Source organism: Ambystoma mexicanum, chromosome 1q, assembly GCF_040938575.1.
Source record: "Ambystoma mexicanum isolate Mex_15411 chromosome 1q, UKY_AmexF1_1, whole genome shotgun sequence".
NCBI classification, from domain to species: domain Eukaryota; kingdom Metazoa; phylum Chordata; class Amphibia; order Caudata; family Ambystomatidae; genus Ambystoma; species Ambystoma mexicanum.
The window spans coordinates 960,524,202-960,544,582 of record NC_090922.1 but is presented as its reverse complement, the minus strand read 5'-3'; the positions used below and the strand labels follow the sequence as shown (position 1 = coordinate 960,544,582).

General features: G+C 45.6%; 1 protein-coding gene across 23 annotated transcripts in view; it reads left to right on the top strand.

Annotated features, from left to right (window-relative positions):
- ADGRL2 (adhesion G protein-coupled receptor L2) overlaps window positions 1-20,381 on the top strand; it is a 401,410-nt gene that overhangs the window by 370,051 nt on the left and 10,978 nt on the right. For 15 of the 23 annotated variants that reach the window (XR_011287781.1, XM_069641616.1, XM_069641615.1 and 12 more), the window contains 4 exons: window positions 2,234-2,325; window positions 3,166-3,210; window positions 3,440-3,466; window positions 4,103-4,271. Coding sequence is in view for 22 of the 23 variants with exons in the window: in XM_069641616.1 (XP_069497717.1) it covers window positions 2,234-2,325; window positions 3,166-3,210; window positions 3,440-3,466; window positions 4,103-4,271 (333 nt within the window). In the remaining variant the exon portion in view is untranslated. The remainder of the gene's footprint in view (window positions 1-2,233; window positions 2,326-3,165; window positions 3,211-3,439; window positions 3,467-4,102; window positions 4,272-20,381) is intronic. The other 8 variants (XM_069641620.1, XM_069641619.1, XM_069641618.1 and 5 more) reach the window with 1 other exon arrangement.

The following is a 20,381-nucleotide window of genomic DNA, read 5'->3' as shown; positions in this document are numbered from 1 at the left end:
ATACGTCCCACCAAACCTCCCCCCTAATAATACTGATGTCATTAGGCAATGTTAAATCTATTGTTGACGCGTCAATGGGGACTGGGGTGTGGTGCAGGAGGGCAGAGCCAGGGCAGCGCATGCTCCCTGGCCCGCACCCCACGTGCCTCTAAATTTAAAGGTGAAGGTTTTTCTGGTGAAAAATGTTCTGTATCCGTCCCTTGGAAGGGATGCCCATGCAGTATGGAGGAAAGGCGACTAAGAGTACATTAGTCACTACGGTGAGTAACTTTTCATTCAATTTGCAGAAACGGCGGGTACGATTTTCACAGGGAATATTTTCCCTAGCACCAGGAATTTCTTTTGCATTTAAAAGATTCAGCCTCACTTCACAAAATTCTGTGGTTTGACTTGATAAAGGTACCCATTATACCATTTAAGGGGAGCAGGGGTTGCAGAGGTGTCCCCGCTCCCCTTAAATGGTATAATAAGTGCAGGTGTATCCCCCGGGCCCCACATCCATTATTTGGATTGCAGCGGCAAAATCACAGCCTTTTTTGCTGCGATTTTAACACATGGAATCCTTTAAAAAAAAAAAAAAAATCTTTTATCAAGAGTACGGAAAGTATATTAAATCGTCGGGAAGAGTCTGCATTGGTTTCCTGTTCAGATCAATATAAGGATACAAAGTATGATTCGCTGGTTTCAATTGTTTGTATCCAGCCTAGTTCCTGCAGTTGTTTTTTTAATCTATAGGGGATTTTCAATGGAGATCTACAGTCTAGTTAGTATCTCCATACATGCACTCATCCAATTATTTCTTTAAAAGTGTGCTGTACATGGTAATAGTCTGCTCATTTTTGGTGGTGATTTTACATGACAAAATCTTCCATGCAGCAATTATTCTTATTGAAGGAAGTTCAAGCTCAAATTGAATTGGATAGATGGGCGTTTCAATAGGGAATCATAAAACTTGTTTCCTATAAATACCTTCAAGAAGCTCCTAGTTCATCTCCTCCAACAGTAAGAGTTGCTGAGCCATATGTTAATATTGGAACTATTTTAGTTTAATAAAAGCGTAAAAGGGGCCGTGACGAGAAACGTCCGAAAATACCGATTTGGCAGTGGTGGTCAAAGCAGAAAGCTTTTTCCTCAAAAATAGTCTGCTAATGTAAATCACTAAAATCGGACATTATAAACCCAAAATGGTACACTAATTTTATAATGGTATCGGTTTACCAGATTTAAGTGTGCTAGTACGTTCTGTAGGTTAAACAGTTGGCAAAGTGAATAAACAAGGAAGTCTCTATTGGTTGCAGTGGTTTCAAATTTAAAGTTTCTAGTGTTGCACAAGAGTTGTTATAGCTTGCTAAATGATGCTTTAAAAACCATAGAGCTGCAACTCATCCATAATTTTAAAATGTTTTAGATGCCTTGGTGGCTTTCTCTAATGGGCCGTATTCTAAAGTTGAAGTGGACCCTAGAGCATGATGGTGTGAGGCACTGGACAACACCCATTTCTCCCGAAATGCTTTGCGATTATGTACATGTGGGAAGCCTGAATGCCATGGGCTACGGCTTAGGGGTTCACTCCATATGTGCAGATGCTTTTCAAGGTGCTTCTTAGCGAACATGTCTTAGAGCAAGGATGCGGGTTTCCTGATATGTACTTGTGTTGATTACTTGAAGCACTTAACCACCACATTGATGGGGAGTGTATTTGTGTATGTCAAAATCTCAAGCAGCAGAAGTAAACCTTGGGGGGGGGGGGGGGAGAGGGGCGGTGGGGGAGTAAAGACACAGCTGCGAGTCATCCTTTTGCAGGAATCTTTTTTTTTTTTTCTTCTTTTTTTTCAACATTTTGGGCTTTTCTGCCCTTATGGCCTGAATCAGACAAACATCCACCCCTGCTAAGGGAAATAGTTGGAACATGATCTTGATTTTACATAGTGTGGTAGACTACAAGTGTGGGTTTTTTTAATAGCTTTTTTCTCTTCTCTGAAGATGTCTCAAGTTGGTAGCTGTATAGAATGATAGCATGGGCTCCTTACGTTGTTGTCCACTATGATCCAATATTTTCAGAAAGCAAATGAGATTCAGATTTATTTGACGAATTACTTCAAACGTATCTTCGCTTTTGTAATTGCTAAACTGCATTCATTCAATAGCAGACTTTCAAAACGGTGTTACCATGTGTGTTTCAATTATTCAGGTTGGCTTGTTTTTCCTTTAATGTCAATATGTTTTTTGACAGCTCAATCTCATCTTCCTCCTCATCACGTTGTGTAAGATGGCTAAGCACTCCAACACTCTGAAGCCAGACTCCAGCCGTTTGGAAAACATTAAGTAAGTATCGGATCCTTATGTTTGAGGGATTTGTAATTATTTTCTGGTCTTGAGGACTGATTAGGTTTTTGACTCTATCAGAAACTCCTGGCTGTCTCCCAGGTAACAGTAGCTTTCAGTAAGCCCTTAGTGATACGATAGCTTACTGCTCATGTAGCATTTTTACTTTACTGACATTTATTGTTAGTCAGAATAAGCTAATTTCTCCTTTTGAAAGCATGCACACAATTGAATTCAAAGCAATTCCACATCTGTGTGAATTGCATTCATATTTCGGGTGCCATTGTTTTTGCTGGGAGAACACATTAAACTCACGTCTGATTAATAGATTCTGAACAGTTTCTTCGCAAAAAGTCACTTTCTTGTGATCTACAAATGTTCTCTTAAATGGAATGATTTGAACAGTCAACGTGTTATTGTATAAAGTTGTAGACAAAAGCATTAGAAGTTTGAGCACTGGTTCGAACAGGATCCAATGGATAAGGAAGGTCTATTGACAGTAGCCAAGTGGAATTGTCACTTTTTTGCATCGTCATTTTTTTAGTGCACACATACTTCTGACTGTTAAACGAATTACACATTAGTTAGTTCTTAGTGTCATTTAGGTGCACTACTTTCATGATCCTAGACTGTAGACAGATTAATGGGAGACTGCAACTAAAAATGTTGGCAATGTCTACAGTATCAATTAACAGAAAAATATGAATGCTAAAATATTGACGTTTAGTGTAGACCAATAAACTACGTTCTCACCCTTCTCATTGCATGATGCATGACCAGAGAGCTGAACCTTAGCACCTTTTTTCTTCCTTTTCTCCTCTGTCCGCTCATCTACACCAGTAATTACCGTGTTTGTGATGGCTACTATAATACAGACTTACCTGGGTAAGCAGGAATCCTACTTTAACACGTTTATAGCATGATTTACCAACCTTGCCACTAGGTAAATTAAATAACAATTCTTAAATTAACACGATAAATCTTTTTATTAGTTTCTTTTCTGTTCTTTACTGCTTTACCTTAAATTTTCACTGACTGCAAACTATTTCATTTTTCTGTTTCAATTCTGTCGCTAATCGTTTTGTTTCTCTCTTCTGCCTATATTGCTATCTAGCTATGAGGATAATAAACCATTTATCAAGTAAGACTATAGTACGCTATGGAATGCTGTAACTTAATCCCCACTACATTCTATGCTGTATCTTGTTTTCCCCCTCAATTGACTTTCCCCTCCGCATATATCCAAACACCCTTACATTTGCTTTTTTCACATTTCACCTAGGTTTCATTTTAATAGAAATATATTCCCAGTTCATTAGTGTAGTTAAATACGAACTCTAGGGTTTGAATATTTGTGATGTTTAGTGTGCTTTTTCCTATACGCACAACATGCAAAACATGACACTCATTTTAAACTAGATTAAAAATGTAAATTAATCCGCTGCAAACTAGTAATGAAATAGCCCTCGACATTTGAAAATATATTGGGTCTATTGATCAATACTTGAATACGGTCTGCTCGGCTGGCACTGTTTTTGCTGTAGAATAAATTGATAAATGAATTAATTTGGTCTAACAGAAACCAGCTTGGAGTCAGGGATGTGTGCCTTTTGGGCACAATTGCAATTGTGCAATGTGGCAGCCTTAACTGAAGTCTTCATGTGTGAGGGTTGTTCTTGCCAGTGTTTTTCTCCAATGTGGTTCCTGTGTTAAGCAGACAAGCGGTTATTTCTTCCTGTTCTCGCCTGTGTAGCTGACCTAAGTTTTCTCTTCTCAGGTCCTGGGTGCTGGGTGCTTTTGCTCTCCTGTTTCTCCTTGGCCTGACGTGGTCATTTGGGCTGCTGTTCGTCAACGAGGATAATATTGTAATGATCTATCTCTTCACCATATTTAATGCGTTCCAGGGAATGTTCATTTTCATCTTTCATTGTGCTCTTCCAAAGAAAGTAAGTGGAAGTGAAAACACATTGTTCTTTCTGTGATACTGTGTTGGGATATGGAAGATAATTCATTTAAAAGGTGTATGATTGCAGTCAAATTGGCCTTAAAAAGCTCCTGGCAAATTAAACCAGATACATTTCAGTGGAATTGTAAAGACGTTTTGCATGATATTTACTGCATGTTGTCTATACCGCATGGTAAGGACTTTGCTCAATATCCCTGCTTGTTTTCTTTTCTGCTCGCTCTAGCTTTCTGCCCCCCCACCCCCAGGCCCATTTTGTTCGATTTCCTTGTATAGTGGTTGTATTGCATTTTGTTATTTATATAGTGCTCGTTCCCCACTTTTGTGGCCTCAATGCGCTTTTTTCCTCGGTTGAACGCCCTTGGTGACCGTAGTCGATGTGTTAGAAAATTCTAGGGGGTTTAGCTTAGGAGATGCGTGTGTGCATATTGCCGATTAAGCAGCCCAAGAGAGGTCATATACATGGGTGGGTGCTGTTGACTGTTAGAGATAGATTGCTATTGTTGAGAGAGTCTGTGAGGCCAGCTATACCGGTTGGTCGTCTGTAGTTAACAAAACAGCAGGGTTCACCCCAAGAGACATTTACTAAACGGTTAAGTAGACTAGAAGTTATGCTTCAATTCTTTTCAGTGCATTACACTAGAAACCGAACTTTCACGCACCCATCAGGAGAAATATAATTGTGAAAGTTAAACCTTATTTCCTGTCCTGACAAGATGTTGTTATACAGTTTTAAACAAGCTGTATTTTAAAGATGACAGTGCAGTGGTGTCATAATGTACATTTCCAGTCGTAGGGAAATTGGGACCCCAACAACTGCAGGGTATTATATAGCTGAATAGAGTTTTGAAGGTCCGTGTCCTTGTCATGTATCCTAGCCTTATACCAGTTAAACAGCCATGAATTCTCCATGTGGTGCTGTTAAATCATTGGGTTATTGAGAAAGCACTAATAATACCGATATAAAAAGAAATTTCTTCAGTGTGGAGTTCCACACGGAGCTAATGTAAAAATTAGCTGAATTAACCCGATTTTTGGGATCGTCATGTGTGTTGTGAAGTTTAGTCTTTTTATATGTTTTATATCTTGTGTGTTGGATTATGAATTTTATGTAATATGATCATTTTAAGAGTGTTATAATCAAATAAAGACATGTTTTACGAAGTAAAGTAGGCAATACACGGATTTGTCGTGTAGGTGCAATTCCTGTGGATATATTGTGTGTGATGCTTTACACCTTCTTTTATATATACTACCGCTGTTAAATCATGTTCTTTATAAATATTGAATTCAAAAACAAACTAAATCGCAGAAGTGCTAATGAGTGTACCTTTATTTTTTTTCCCTTTTTATTTTCCTTAATTACATAAATCCTTGCAGGCTCCGACCACTCGCTATCATAAGACCTTTACAGTATGTTAGGGAGAATTTTCATTTTCTGTGCCAATTCCCCTCATCCAGAGAGACCCCCAACACTTTCTGTTCTTGGAACCTTTTCTTACTGACTCATTCTTTTTACTCTGACTTGGGAACTCTGTTTAACTGCTTTTGTAATTAATGTTTACTATGCAGTGTTGCTGGGGGAGTCCCTCGGGTTTCCCTTTTTAATTCCATTTTCCCATGAGGACTACTGTTCTCAAGGATAGTAGGACACATTTTCTTATCTTTTCTTTTGTGGGATCAGCACACACCGGGGGTTCTGAGGGGGCTACTCAGTACTGCTCCTGTAACATTCAAGTTACAGTAACAGACATACTTAAATGGCTTGTGACAGTGGATACATTGTTCTACCATTTATGTGCAACTCACTCGCAGGTTGTTTCCATAGCTGCAGTGAAGCACCCATGAGTGACTATTTGCCCCAAATGGCCCCTGTCGTCTTTTCTCGACATTTTTTGTTTGTTCCTTCTGAGCCTTTCTTCTACCAATCTATGTGGGGGCGGGTCCTCTGAGTTTTGCCTTTGGCAGGGTTCCTTTGTGACCTAGCCAAGGCTCCAGTGTATCTGCTGAGACAGGAGCCTAAAACTTAGCATGCCTTTGTCTGATGGTATGCCTGGCTGAAACCAGTTTGTAACTGGGATGGCCGGCTTTCCAGCCAGACAGCCATCCCCAGGTGATTGACAGATTCATGGGACTGTATGAATGGGTTGCTGCATAAAAGTTTAGGCTTTAGGGACAAAAGGCTAAGTCGACCACTGGTACTGAAGATCCAAAGAAGACGCCCAGACACGCCTGCAGGACAAGACTCCACTTAGTATAAGGCTGTACCGCCTGAGTTCAGGGTAGCGTAGACAGAGCAGCAAGGCTTACCTTAGGAAGGAGAGAGGGCTGTAGAATCAGTACAAAGAAATTGTAATACAAATGGTCCAAAGACGCACTGAAACACTATGTATCGTTAAAAAAATAAATGGTTTATTTAAATACGAATGGGCCCAGATAAATCTTGGGGTGGCATAAGTACTATCAGATTATATATAACCACAATTCTAAAAACGAACCACTCTGCTGACACAGACCATAGCATATAACCTAATTTGGAAGTCACACCAATAATTACTTTGAATACTTTCAGTAATATAAGGGTAGTAGACCCTAGCAGTTGTACTGTGACACTCGGCAAGATATCGCATAGTAATATCATCTGGACAATATACCTTTCTGATTTAGTGAAACACAGATTCTAGGAACAGTATAAACCTATAACTCTGAATCAGGATAGCATTTATTCTAGTTGAGTTCGACCTTAAGGTGTAATATTCACTTACAGATGCTTTTCAGTTCACAGACTAAGGTAAGCAATAACTCTCACTTATTTTAGGATAGCAGTTTTACTCAAGGTAAGTAAAACCTATACACTTTTTACAGGAGCCTTCCGCAGCTTAAAGCTAGGTATAAACCTAACACAGACCAGGGAAAACAAAGCCCAGTGTTGAATGACTCAGTTATTCTAGGTAGGAAAAACCTAGCGCAGACTTACTCTGCACAGGTGACGCAAGACCCAGTTGGGGACACTTGTACATTTATACTAACAGGAATAGTGACGTGAACCCAACCAAGTACTTTTGGGATGAGGCACAACCAAACCACAGGTGGCTAATATAACCTTACATCTACTTTCTGTTAGAATGGCAGAACATTTCTAAGGTAAGTAATAGCTTTTGTAACTGTTTACTCTGAGTGAGTTACCAACCAACTTTTTTTGCAAGTAAGTAACCTTTAAACGCATATTCTCTATTTTCTAGACAAAAGGCCCAATCCTTAGAAGTCTTTCCCTTATTCTTGGAGCATGAGTGTTCTCAGTGGCAGAAGCAGGGTCTCTAGGGTCTAGTGTCCAACGAGCAGGTCAGGATAGGTTCTTAAGTTCCTAAGGAAGACTGTTGGAACAAGGAAGTACTTTAGAGTTAGTTGAGGGTCCAAGGGCTTCACAGAAGATACCCTAGGAGAATTTTAGCAGGGGCCTGGTTGCTATGAACGAGAGGACTCCCAAATCACAGAAAACCCTCTAAAACTACACAGGATTCACAAGAGACTTGGTAAATGCCCAAGCCAGCACAGTACCTAAGCACAGAAGATTTTGCAGGAGGAGGACTTCAGGGTCTGCAGCCAAAAACAAGGACTTTTTAAGCAAGGATCATGAGGAAGGCTCTAGGCAAGGTTTTCCTCAAAGCTGAATGCGGCTCAGGATTTGGTGCTGTTTTCAGGAGTATAGAAGACAGAATATTGCAGTCGGATTCTCAGCAGACTGGAATCATGCCTCTGGAGATCCAGCAGGATGCCCATGAAGTTTCCATGAGATTCGGAATTCAGAAGACAGTCCACCTCACAATGGCTACAGGTCCCTGGGTATTGGGGATATTGCAGCCCAGCAAAGGACACCGCACAGGCATGGGATGGCTCAAAATACAGGTCTTCTCAAATCTAGTGGCTCTCACCAGGCTCTAGGTCGGGGTTGTTGTTTCCCACGTCCCTATGTCGATTGGAAGGAAAGGCTACCGCAGGCTCCGGTTACACAGCAGGCTCTCCAGTCTCTGGAAATCGTTTCAGCCGTGAATTATTTATCTTCCTCTTCATTTTTTTCCCCAGTACTAGACTACCTCTTCAGCTTCCAGGATTGAACTTTTTTGCAGGAACCCAACCAATCAGTCTTGCAACATTCAAACTTGGGTGGGGGTAGGGTGTAAAGGACAGCCACCCAGTTTGACCCGGAATTTCGCACTCCGGTTGGAAGACAAAGGGCTGTGGGGTTTTGGACTACTTCCCTGCCTCCTGCCTCCTGCCTTCAGACACTGGAGCCTGGGCAGGGAGTCCGAAGATAAAAATCACACAAAGGAATTCCACGCCCTGGATGTCAGGGGGGGAGGGGGCACATGGAAAGACAAGGAACACTAAAATGGCGAAAAACAAGATGGAGGACCATTTTGGTTAAATGAGCTCCCATGGGTGCCTTTACCAGGGCTGTGCAAACGGTATGCCAGAGGTTGTTCGTTTGACTCTCAAGGACCCAACAACCTTCCCCAGAATAAACGTAGGACTCGGCCAATGGCAAGTTAGAACTGTGGTTTATTACAAAACAACATGGGTCATGCAAGACCATCAAGAATCTCCCAGTACATCTCAGTATTCCATGGTCTGCGTTCCAGTTTTGAGGACAAATTACGCCATCCCTTGGCCCTTCCCCAAAAACCCTAGCGCCACAAATGATTGGGTATGGAGAGTGGTAATCTCTCTGGAAGTACACTATAGAGGTTATTCTGCTGGTCATTTCATGTCAGGTGGCTGTTCTGTCCCAAAGAAACTATCTATTACATTGTTGCAGAGTAATGGGCTTACCATTGGTTCTTGCCCCTTGCTATCCACCCCTGATTTTCTATTCTTTGATTGGCTAGAGCTGATTTCCCCAGGCCTGTGTAAAGCACCGGAGGGGGTGTCTGTACTCCTGCTCTCTGTATGGCGTAGCACAGAGCACCCCAGCCAAGATTATCTATGTGGTAGCTATGGTCGAGCAATCGAGGCTTAAGCTCTCAGGAGGTGATGCGGGCTGGTTCTGAAGTACAGTGTAGTCCCCAAGAACCCACGAAGGAATGTCCACACACTGTTGGTTAACACAGTCTAGAAGTAAGGTTCACGTTATGTACACAATCACAATAACACTATGTACTCTGGCAATACTATAATGGCAAATATATACAGGTCTACGAGGTACCACTCTTAACTATCGAGTTCTTAAATGGGTCGTCGACAGGCCCTTCTTGAGTGCACTCCCTTTAAGGCAGAAGCCACGGATCGTATAGAGTCTGAAGAAAAAGGGTGAATACTGTCGGCAGCAGCTTCGGTTTATGTGGTGCTTGTTGACTATCGTTAGGAAACGTCCTGCAAGCTGAGGCGTGTGGTGCACCTTGACGACGAGTGTTTGTTCCCGCATAGAGTTACTGAATAACTTTGTCCCAGCAAGGGGGGGGAGGGGGAGTCACCCAGCGTCTCTGCGGTCTTCGGGTGGTGAGAAACCCCCTGGCGTATTCTCCTTGGTCGTCAGCGGCCTTGACTTTCTCCGTCAGGCTGAAGCAGTCGACGAGGATGAGCAAGGGAGTCCTTGTTTCAATGTTCTTAGGCAAAGGAGCACTGCAGATCTGTTGGTCTCCCATTCACTCTGCTTGGTCATGATTCAGAAGGGCATTCAGGCAGTCAGGCAGCCAATCAGGCTCACCGTTCATTCAAGGCGTTCTTCACCATCCAGACACTCACAACACGCAATATGGATTCAGACAAGCACTCTGCCATTCAGCACTCCACACTGAATTCATACTAGTTTCGGGGGGGGCTGTCTCATTGTGTCAACCACCAGATACTATACACCCATGACATGAAATGTGTATTCGTCACACACTCCATTCACCCAGGTCCCACCCCACAGGCGTACCCACAACATAGTCATTGGGAAGGCTCCAGCCAGTCTGGCCTGGACTTCCCCACACTACCATATATGGAACTTCATCCAACATCCAGTCAGGGGGAAGGGGCAGAGTCAGGGCTTCCCAGAACTTCAGGAATACAAGGCAACAGGCAATAGAAAGCATGATGCCACAGGGGCTATCTTGTCTCCTATCAGGAATCAACTGATTCCAATGGCAGGGCCTCTGTATCCCATAATGGAGGATACTCGGAGCACCTGTCAAATTCAGCACGGAACTGCCCATATCCTGCTCTGTGGGCCACATACAGGTGCCCAAAAACATACACCAGGATTACAGGGTAGTACTCCCACCAATGAGTGCCATAAGGGCAACCCAAGGGTCTGTTCAAACCAAAAAGAGGAAGAGCCACACCGCCACGAATCCCAGATGAACTCCTGCATGGAAAACAAGACCGAACATACATGATAAGGTAATAAAGGACAAGGATACGGAGGCCCTGTCCCTCCAATGCATTTCCAGCATCAAAGCCTGGGACTCGATTTGGTTCTCAGCTCTCTGAGCATCTCTTAAAGGTGATCTGAAACGATTGTCTGTATTGTAATTGGAAGTGTACCACCTTTGCCTATGAGAGTAAGCTGCTGGGTCTCTTGTCTAATGTTTGGAATGCGTCCGTGGATCTGACCTTGGCTGTGAGCCTGCTTTGCTCTTCTTGTGCTCTTTGGCTTGAGGCCTTTTGTAATTTTCCTTAGACTTGTAATATGATTTCTACATGCTCCCGTTATGCTAGGTAACCTATAAGTTACACATATGGTCCTACCATGCTCCATATATACTCCTGTAGTCCCATCAGGTTAATTGCCTTAAGCATCTGCAAGCTTGCTTAGGATCGCTTGTTGCCTTGCATTTCTGCGTTACTGCATGTTAGGGAGCATTCTAATTTCTGTGTGAAGTCCCTTCAACCTTCGAGACCCCAAGCTCTTTTCCTGGACTTAAGAACTTTTAAAATTATTATACTGGAGTGAGTGAGACCTTTTTCTCACCCTCTTGTATTTTGATCTGATTTTGATTCTGTATTTCCTTTTTGTTTTTGGAGTCTGATAAACTCCATAGGCATCTACTTTTTGTATGGGGACACACAGCATCCTCAGTGCAGTGTCACAGAGAAATCTGAAGGATTTCTCTTGAGGTTCAAATACATTTTCTTGTGAGAACTACTGTTCCCAAGAATAGTAAAGTGAAATTGACTTTACTTACCTTTTTTCTCTGTAGATCAAGCACAACCTATCTTGTGTGGAGTAGCCCCTTTTTCTACTTGCTCATTTAACATGTTTTATGTTACCCTCACTACTTTAAATAGCTGGTGGCAGTGGTTTAATTTTCCTACCATTGTGCTTTTCTACCGCAGGCTGAATCCTCAGCTGCAATATAGCTCCCATGGGGGGGGGGGGGGGATCATTGTGTCAAAATTCCTTCCTGTCGTCTTTTTGCAGCATTTGTTTGTGAGTGAGGTCTTTCTTGGGTTTCACTCTGCGTGCCAAACCTGTTTTAACACTTTTGTTCATTTTGCCTTTGGCGGGCCACAGTACTGAAAACCGCCTCTGGCTCCAGTGTGTCTGTCAGGGCAGGAAGCACGAGAGGTGCCTGAAACTCCCTGTCCTTAGTCACCTTGGTTACCTGAATGCACCCAGTGCTGATTGGCTTGCTGGCTCTCCTTGCAGGACAGCCACCCTGCTGTGTGAGTGACAGCTAAACTGTGAATGTATGGGAGAAACCTGCATAAAAGGCAAGGCTTCGCAGACTGAAGATAGTCGACCACTGGAAGAAACGTCTATCAAAGGAATCGTGAAGAGAAGCTTGCTGAATCCTCCTGGACTGCCCAGTTAAGTGTGCTGAAACACCTTTTCCAAATCGACTGGAGAAGCTTGGGAGAGGACGACATCTTGCCTTGGGTTAGTGGGACCAACTAACCCCAAGGCGAACTTTGCTGGAGGACCTTCCCCAACTGGCTGTACTACTTTGCTGCTGCTAGAACCGAGTGCCAGGTGTCGAGAAATCCGTAGTCTAGTGCAATGTCTTTAAGCCGGACCGAAGCTCCAGGCAGATTCTGAGAACCCTCCCGAAGCAGGACGACACCTCACCTCACCAGAGTGCTGGACTCGAAGGAGCCCATCCAGCATTCAAGATCAGTGGTGCTATTTGTCGGTAGATGAAACCGCGAAGTGCTGCTGAACTGAAAAGAGCCCTAGCTGCTGCCGACCTCCGAAATGCTGTGCAGGAGTCCTCCAGACGTGCTCCCTGTTGTCCCCATGACTGAGGCCCAGGAACACAGGATCTGCAACACTGCAACCAGGACAGACGCCAGCTGGATCCTCTTCTTCTAACCTCTTCTTCTTCTGACTTTTGCCTCCTTTTGTAGCTTGTTTTTCTCAGTGAATACTTGGAGTAGTTGCTTTTCTAGAGTTAATTCCAGCTCTAACTTTTCACAAGTGTAACAGCTTGTGGCCCAACAGTAATTTTCTACAACACACTCTAACTTTGTGGATTACTTTTTTTGCTATCTAAGAAGTGCCTCATCTCCATAGACTTTGTGCCAAATTGACTTTGGCTGTCCAGGCTCCTTGCAGACTATTATAACCCATTGACTTTGATTCGAACTGTCCCTCATAGGTGATACATTGGTTTTTAAATAATATTGCTGGGAAAGGTTTTATCTAGACTTCATTGGAAGATTTAAAAGTGCTCACATGCTTTGAGAACCTTTTTACCTTTTCCTTCCCTCAAACTTTCCTTTCCACAACTTCCAAATTTTACCAAGAACAAAAGTGATATATAAAAGCCATTACTATCCTAGCAATTGAAGTCACCCAAGGGTGTAGGAAGTGCGTATGAAGCATCTCTAAGGAGTATCTACTTATCTTGAAACACTTGTGTATAGCCGCGCTATAAATGGCATATCATATCATATTCTGAGAACATGTAATGAAGTACATTTTATACTTTTGCACATTGCCCTTTTTAAAGAATGCTTATTTAAAACTGACCGAAAATCTTGTGTAACTGTTATTTGTATACTTGTATGTGTGGATTTCGATGCTATAGCTCTACAGCTCACATTTACCCCTCTTGAGAGAAGTCTGGCTACTCGGTCACACAACCAATGTGTGTAGTACAAACCTATACCAGTAGGCAGGTTACCTAATACTAAGACTGGTGTAGTCTCCCACAGGGTTACTGCATACAATCTTGCCTAACACTGCGTTTGGCTAATGAGAAAAATTATAAAAGCTTTGACAGTATGTATCTGCCCTCTAGCTATAGAACTGTGTAAGCATGTTCTTCATGTATGCGAATGTGTGTTCGTGTACTGCGGTGCAGATGTGCGAGTGTGCTTCATGACTAAAACTGCTATGTTGTGGTGTCACTAATGTCAGCATCATATCTTCTTGAGGCTTAATTGAGACTGTCCATTATGGTATTCCCATCCATGATCCGTTTCTTCCCCAATACCTTTAAGAATATGCACTGGATTTGTTCTGTATGGCTGATTGAGGGGATACCTTTCTGTGTATGTGTCAGCAAATGGTGCACTTGGGATTTAGCCGAAATAAGATGATTGACTTGGAGCATCCCTGGCTCTACCTCCTGTCATGCTCCTGGGGGCGAAGAGGGGCATTCCTGGGACACTCTTCAAGGTGCACCTAATTAATAAAAAGGTGCACTAACACCAGCCGTTAAAGGGAAGTTTGTCCATGTAACATAAATGTTAGATTTAAAATGAGAGAGGGGATACTCAGTCTCCCTAGCACTCCACATAAGGTGTGGGGTTGCTCGTCTCACATAATAAAATGTAAAAGGGATCCAAAGATCCTTTCTACTTTTGGGAACTGTAGTTCTCATAAGGTTAGACAGTGAAAGTTAAAAGGGTAGCCCCCCTACTGGCCACCAGGGGGCGCACGGATGAGTCGCCTCTCCGTGTGTGCGCTCTACACGGGGTCCGGAAAGTGGCAGTGAGCCCCCACTTCGAGACCCCCCCCAGAGTTGGTTCTTGAGCGAGAGACGTGGGACGGTGTCCCCCCCCCACATGAGAGAAAACCCAGAGAAAATCGGAGGCGGCATCGTGGTGAAATCAACATCGGCGCTCTGAGGCCTTCGGCGCGGCGTGCGTCCCACGGAACTTCCAGTCCAGGCCTGCGTATACGCGGGAAGAGCCGCGTTCTGTGACTGACCCGGCGCACCTCTTGGAGCTCCGTGAGGAACCTGCTGTGCACTACTGCTCAGTGCGGCTGGGAGCCCCCTCTTGGGGCTCGCTGACACCCCCGCCGCGGCACGGTAAGCGGATCCTTCGTCCCCCCCTGCATCGCGGGGCATCTGTCCCCTCCACTGCTGGTCTTTGCCGGCCTGTCCTCGGCCTGACGGCACGGTGGGGCCTCATCCTCCCCCCTACCTACCCTCCAGGGGGGGCCCTCTCTGGTGTTGCGGGAACGGCACTCGCTGCCTGAGAGGTGATACGCTTTGGCTGCGCAGCCGGTGAGGAGGGTGAAGGAGGACTCTACGAGTACATATTGGAACAAAACTCGAGAGGCCCTGGTGGCCTGTGTCCGTATCAAGAGCGGTCCTTCGCGCTGTCCCGCGACTACGGGTGCTAACGTTACATCAATAGGAGACCGCTAGGACATTTTTCACCCCGCCAAGTGCTTTGGGGTGCCGCCCTTCATGGACCCTAAGACCAAGTTGGCGAAATACACGTTTTCACCAATTGCCAGATCCCCAGGGCCCTCCTCGATTTCTACAATGTCGACAGCAGGATCCGAGGCTGCCGCGACCAAGGCGGATGTAGCTGATTTGCTTGCCGAACTGAGGGGCATGCGAGCAGATATTGGTAACAGGATAGATAAGATCACGCAGAGGATGGACAAAATGGACGACAGGCTCGAGCAGGTTGAGCACAACCAAACATCTCTGAACGTACTGGAAGCACAAATGGATCACCGCATTGCAGACATATCGAACAGAGAAGACGAATTGCGCCTTAAGGTCGACGACCTCGAAAATAGGGAGCGTCGTAACAATATTCGAGTCTTTGGTCTTCCTGAGAAAGAGGGTGAAACCGAACTAGACCTGAAGCAATCGTTACACACTATCCTGAAGCTCCTCTACAACGATGACTCAATTGACGCACCTAAAATTGACCGAATCCATAGGGCTGGAGGTAGACCGGGGGCCCCGAGATCGGTCCTGGCTCGATTTCATAACTATGCGGACAGAGCACGAATCTTGGACAAGGCCAGAAACGCCTCACAATTGTCCTTGGAGAACTCCACCATTTCTCTCTACCAGGACTTGTCATCCCTCACACTAGCAATGAGGAAAAAGTGCTCTCCGATCACGAAAATGTTGAAAGACAAGGGCGTCAGGTACCGATGGGGGTACCCATTCTCCCTCACCTTCGAATGGGAAGGCTCGACATTGAGACTTGTCACGGAGAAGGACATTGTTGACTGTGCTTCGGATCTGATAGGTTCGCCGGAAGGTGCCCCCTCTCATGAGGATCAAGGAACATCTGGTGGTGAGTGGAAAATCAAGGCTTCACGGCGGAGGAAGATCCCAGGTTCTAGGAAATTCAGAAAGATGAACACCTCCCAGGACATGGAACACTGACAAGGTGCCTGAAGTGCTTTGGCATACCCTTGGGTAAAAGGTAAACTGGGCAAATTACCCCGCCGAGGGGGTTACGAACTCATGCATAAGAGTCAACCTCCTGCTATGAGACTTCCATAGATGGCCTGCAGGCCAAACTGTGAAAGGTCACTTTCTCCAAGTGTGAGGTATCTTTAGCTCTGTGTGTCTCAGACGCTCGGAATGTGATATGGCGTAATACTCACATTGCGCTAGCTCCTGGGGGAGGGTTGATGACTCTGTTATTGAATTATTGTTATTGTTAGGTGCACACAAAAGTTGGGGGCTCACTGATATATGTGACTTTATTATGGTAGGACCGCCTGTTTTGCGGTCTCCACTGGTGGTCCGAGTTCGGCTGGGTGATGTCAACCTGGGCGAATCGGGCGCCGAATGTGTTGGGGATGGGGTGGGGGGTGGGGAGGTTGAGGAACACACACTTTGCATCAATCTTGATCCAACAGATACGCAGACGCACCTTGGCCACACTGAGGTCTATGGTATCCATCAGACGATTTGGTTGTCGGCCTCCGTGGGATTTTCTGGGATCCACTCTTATAATGACGACCCATGCATAACGATGGCCGGCAGGACATGTGCCGTGGCACAGATGGAATGGCCGCCCACGATCACTAACTACACCTACGATGGCACTCGCACCCCGTAGGGACACATTACGCATTTGCACACTCAACGTCAAAGGCTTGAACTCTCCCACAAAACGATCAATGGTGGCCAGGGAATTCAGAAGATCGAATGTAGATATCCTGTTCCTTCAAGAAACGAGATACCGGAGGGGTGAGGAGAGAGCCATCCCGTCACGGGAGATTGGGCTCGCCTACTGGAGCTCGGGTATATTGAAAAAGGCAGGGGTGGGAATTCTGGTTCGCAAATGCCTCCTAATGACAATTCTTGACATATGGACGGACACTGAGGGTAGGGCGATCACGGTTGTGGGTAATATAGGGGGCATAACAATCACTCTGGCCACACTCTACGCACCCAATCAAGGGCAGAATCGTTTTCTTCACAAAATCTCTGAAAAGGTCTTTAACATGGCTAAGGGGCACACAGTCCTGGGCGGGGACCTTAACACATGGATGGACAGCTCTATTGACAGGCAGACCAGGCCCGACGCATTAGACCCGCCCAACACTCGAACTGAGGCTGAAATTAAGTCTACCCTTGATCTTAATGGCCTTGTAGATAGCTGGCGACATCTACACCCGTTGGACAGAGGTTTTACCTTTCACTCCCTCCCCCACGACACACTCACACGCATCGACTATATCTTTCTCTCCAACGATCTTCTACGTGTGCTGCAAGCTGCCACTATATATCCCTCCGCATGGTCAGACCATGACATGGTTGCAATTGATATATCTTGGGATGAGCTGTCACCCAGCAATACTAAATGGAGGTGTAACGAATCCCTCTGGGCTGACCCGGTCTTTAAGGAGACCTTTGAAAATGAGATCGAGCAATTCTTTCCCACTAATGATACAGGGGAGGTAGGGAAGGTAGCTGTGTGGGAAGCAGCCAAGGCTACTTGGAGGGGAATCCTTATAAGGGAAGGGGCCCGAAGGAAAAGGGAACGTGCCCTGATAGAAAGGGGCATTAGGGAGAAGCTCGCCGTGGCTCAGAACTTGGCGCAGACCACCCCGTCTGACAGACCTAGGTATTTAACTGAAGCTAAACAACTCAGAGAAGAATTGAGGATTCTTATTGCTGGCAAAACAGCCCAGACCTTACAGTGCCTTAAGCAAAAATATTACGAGAAGGGGGACAAAGCAGATGCTCTGTTAGCAGCTCGCCTCCGTGCGCAGAGAGCGGAGAGATGGGTCGATCGAATTGAGAGGACTGATGGCACTCTGATAGATACGACGGTCACGTTCCCGAAGGACATACAGGAGGCATTTGCCTACTTCTATGAAGATCTATATATGTGTGACCCCCCTCCCCCTATAGGAAGCGTAGACGCATATCTTGAGGGAGCGCGTCTTCCCACCCTCACAGGTGCGGAGGCCGAATCCCTAGATACCCCGGTCACTGAGGAAGAAGTGGAGAGTGCCATTAAGAGGCTGAAAATAGGGAGAGCCCCAGGGGATGATGGATTTACACCGGGTTTCTATAAAGCATTTTCCACCCTCCTTGCCCCCTTCCTAGCATCCTTGTTTAACCATATTCTCAATACAGGACAGGCCCCCCCCGTCCTTCTCTCAGGCCCTCCTGGCTGTAATTCCTAAGGAAGGTCGAGACCCCAAATACTGTAGTTCTTATCGACCCATCTCGCTTCTTAACATCGACGCTAAGGTGTATGCTAGAGTCATTGCGGCTCGGCTCGAAACATATCTTCCTAGATTGGTACACTCTGACCAAGTTGGCTTTGTTCTTGGCAGGCAGGGCGCAGATACCATGCGGAAAACACTCCACTTACTACACGAGACACAGGGAATGAAGGGGGACCCATCTCTTTTGTCGTTGGATGCTGAGAAGGCTTTTGATAGTGTCTTGGGACTTTCTAGAAAGAGTGTTGGTGTCATATGGGTTGGGACCGAAACTCTGCCGCGCCATTAAAGCATTGTACACCTCCCCCACGACATCGGTGGCGGTGAATGGAGGATATTCACGCTGGTTTCCCCTTGAAAGAGGTACGAGACAGGGTTGCCCACTGTCAGCAATATTGTTTGTGATGTCCCTTGAACCATTGGCGCAGAAACTAAGAAGTGACGGTAGAGTTAAGGGCATCACGGTGGGAGACAGGGAGTACAAACTGGGGCTATACGCGGATGATATCTTGCTTCACCTGACCGACCCCTTAGACTCGATCCCAGCTGCGTTTGATATAATTGAGGAATACGGTGCATTGGCCTGCCTAAAAATCAACACAGGGAAGTCAGTCCTCCTCCCGATAGATAAGAGTAGGGATTCCGAAATCGTACGCTTTGCCCCGCTAGGAGTCCAAGTCAGCCTTACTACCCTCCGTTACTTGGGCATTAATGTCACCCGCGACCTTGACTCCTTATATGGAGCTAATTTCCCACCACTGTCACACGCTCTACAGAAAGATAGCCAACGGTGGTCCAAGCTCACAATCTCCTGGATGGGCCGTTTAAATGCCATAAAGATGGTCTTTCTCCCTAAGATATTATATTTGTTCCAGATGCTCCCCGTTAGGATGCCCCGGAATACTTCATGGATGTGCGAAAAATGTTTTTGTCCTTCCTGTGGCAGGGCCAGAAACCTAGAATTCCAAGACCCTTACTCCAGCTCCGCAAGGACAACGCGGGAGTAGGCCTCCCGGACATGGAAACATATTACAGGGTGGCGCAACTTAGAGTTCTTGTCCCACACTTTAGGCAACGTTCGGAACCCCAGTGGATAGCGCTGGATAATTATCACCTTCGTCCCTTTATTGTGCCCGAATGGTTATGGGTCCCCAGATCCCAGTTGCGTGAAAGAGTCAGATCCCACCCTATCTTAGGTACGTTATGGGCAATTTGGAAACCAGGCAGGAAAATGATGGGAGTCACGACGTGGCCATCTCCCTTGGGTCACCTTTGGTCACCAGGGATCCGAGACGCAATCCCAGAACCGGGAAGCTATTAAACGTGGTACCAAGCGGGGCTGGAAAGAGCGGGCCAATTATGGCGCGACGGAACCTTTATAACCATACAAGAGCTCCAGGAGGCGCTTGGCATAGGCACGCTCTCAGTCTTCCTGTATTTGAGACTCAAAGGGGTAATGACAAGGTCAATCTGGAAGGACCAGCTGCAGAGGGATCTTACCCCATTTGAAATGATCCTTGATCGATGTACGGGCTCCAGTGGTCTGATAAGTGCTATGTATTCGGCCCTGATCGAGACTGATATCTCCCCCTCATTGGTGCTTAAGGGCAGATGGGAAGCAGATATGGGCAGACAAATCTCCGAAAAGCTGTGGCTAAACATCTGCAGACGCACTGCGAAATCCTCAATATCCTGCCAGTACAAACTGCATGCCATAAAACTTTTGTATAGATGGCAGTACGACCCGACCAGGCTTGCCAAAATGTATCAGGGGGTTAGCCCATATTGTTGGAGGGGCTGTGGGAAGCGGGCTGGTTACTGGCATATGTGGTGGGGGTGTGCCATGGTCCAGACCTACTGGTCAGAGGTTCTTAGCTGGATCAGGGATCTGGACGATGAAGAAAGGGTGAAGCAGCCAATGTTTATCTTGTTTGGTCTGATCGAAACAGGGGACGAAGTTGTAAAAGCACCTAGGATGGTACAGGGTCTGCTGATGGCTGCACGAGCCTGCCTCACTATGGTGTGGAAGAGGCCCAAGCTCCCTAGTAAAACTGAATGGCTTGGGGTTGCCCAGAATCTCTATAGAATGGACTACCTGACCGCCGCTTTACGCGGAGATCTTACTGATGTCGAAAGTGCCTGGTCTGAGTTCAGAGCCAAGCATGCCTTGTAAAGACAATGTGTGCAGTATATTGTTGCGATTTGTGCCAATAATGA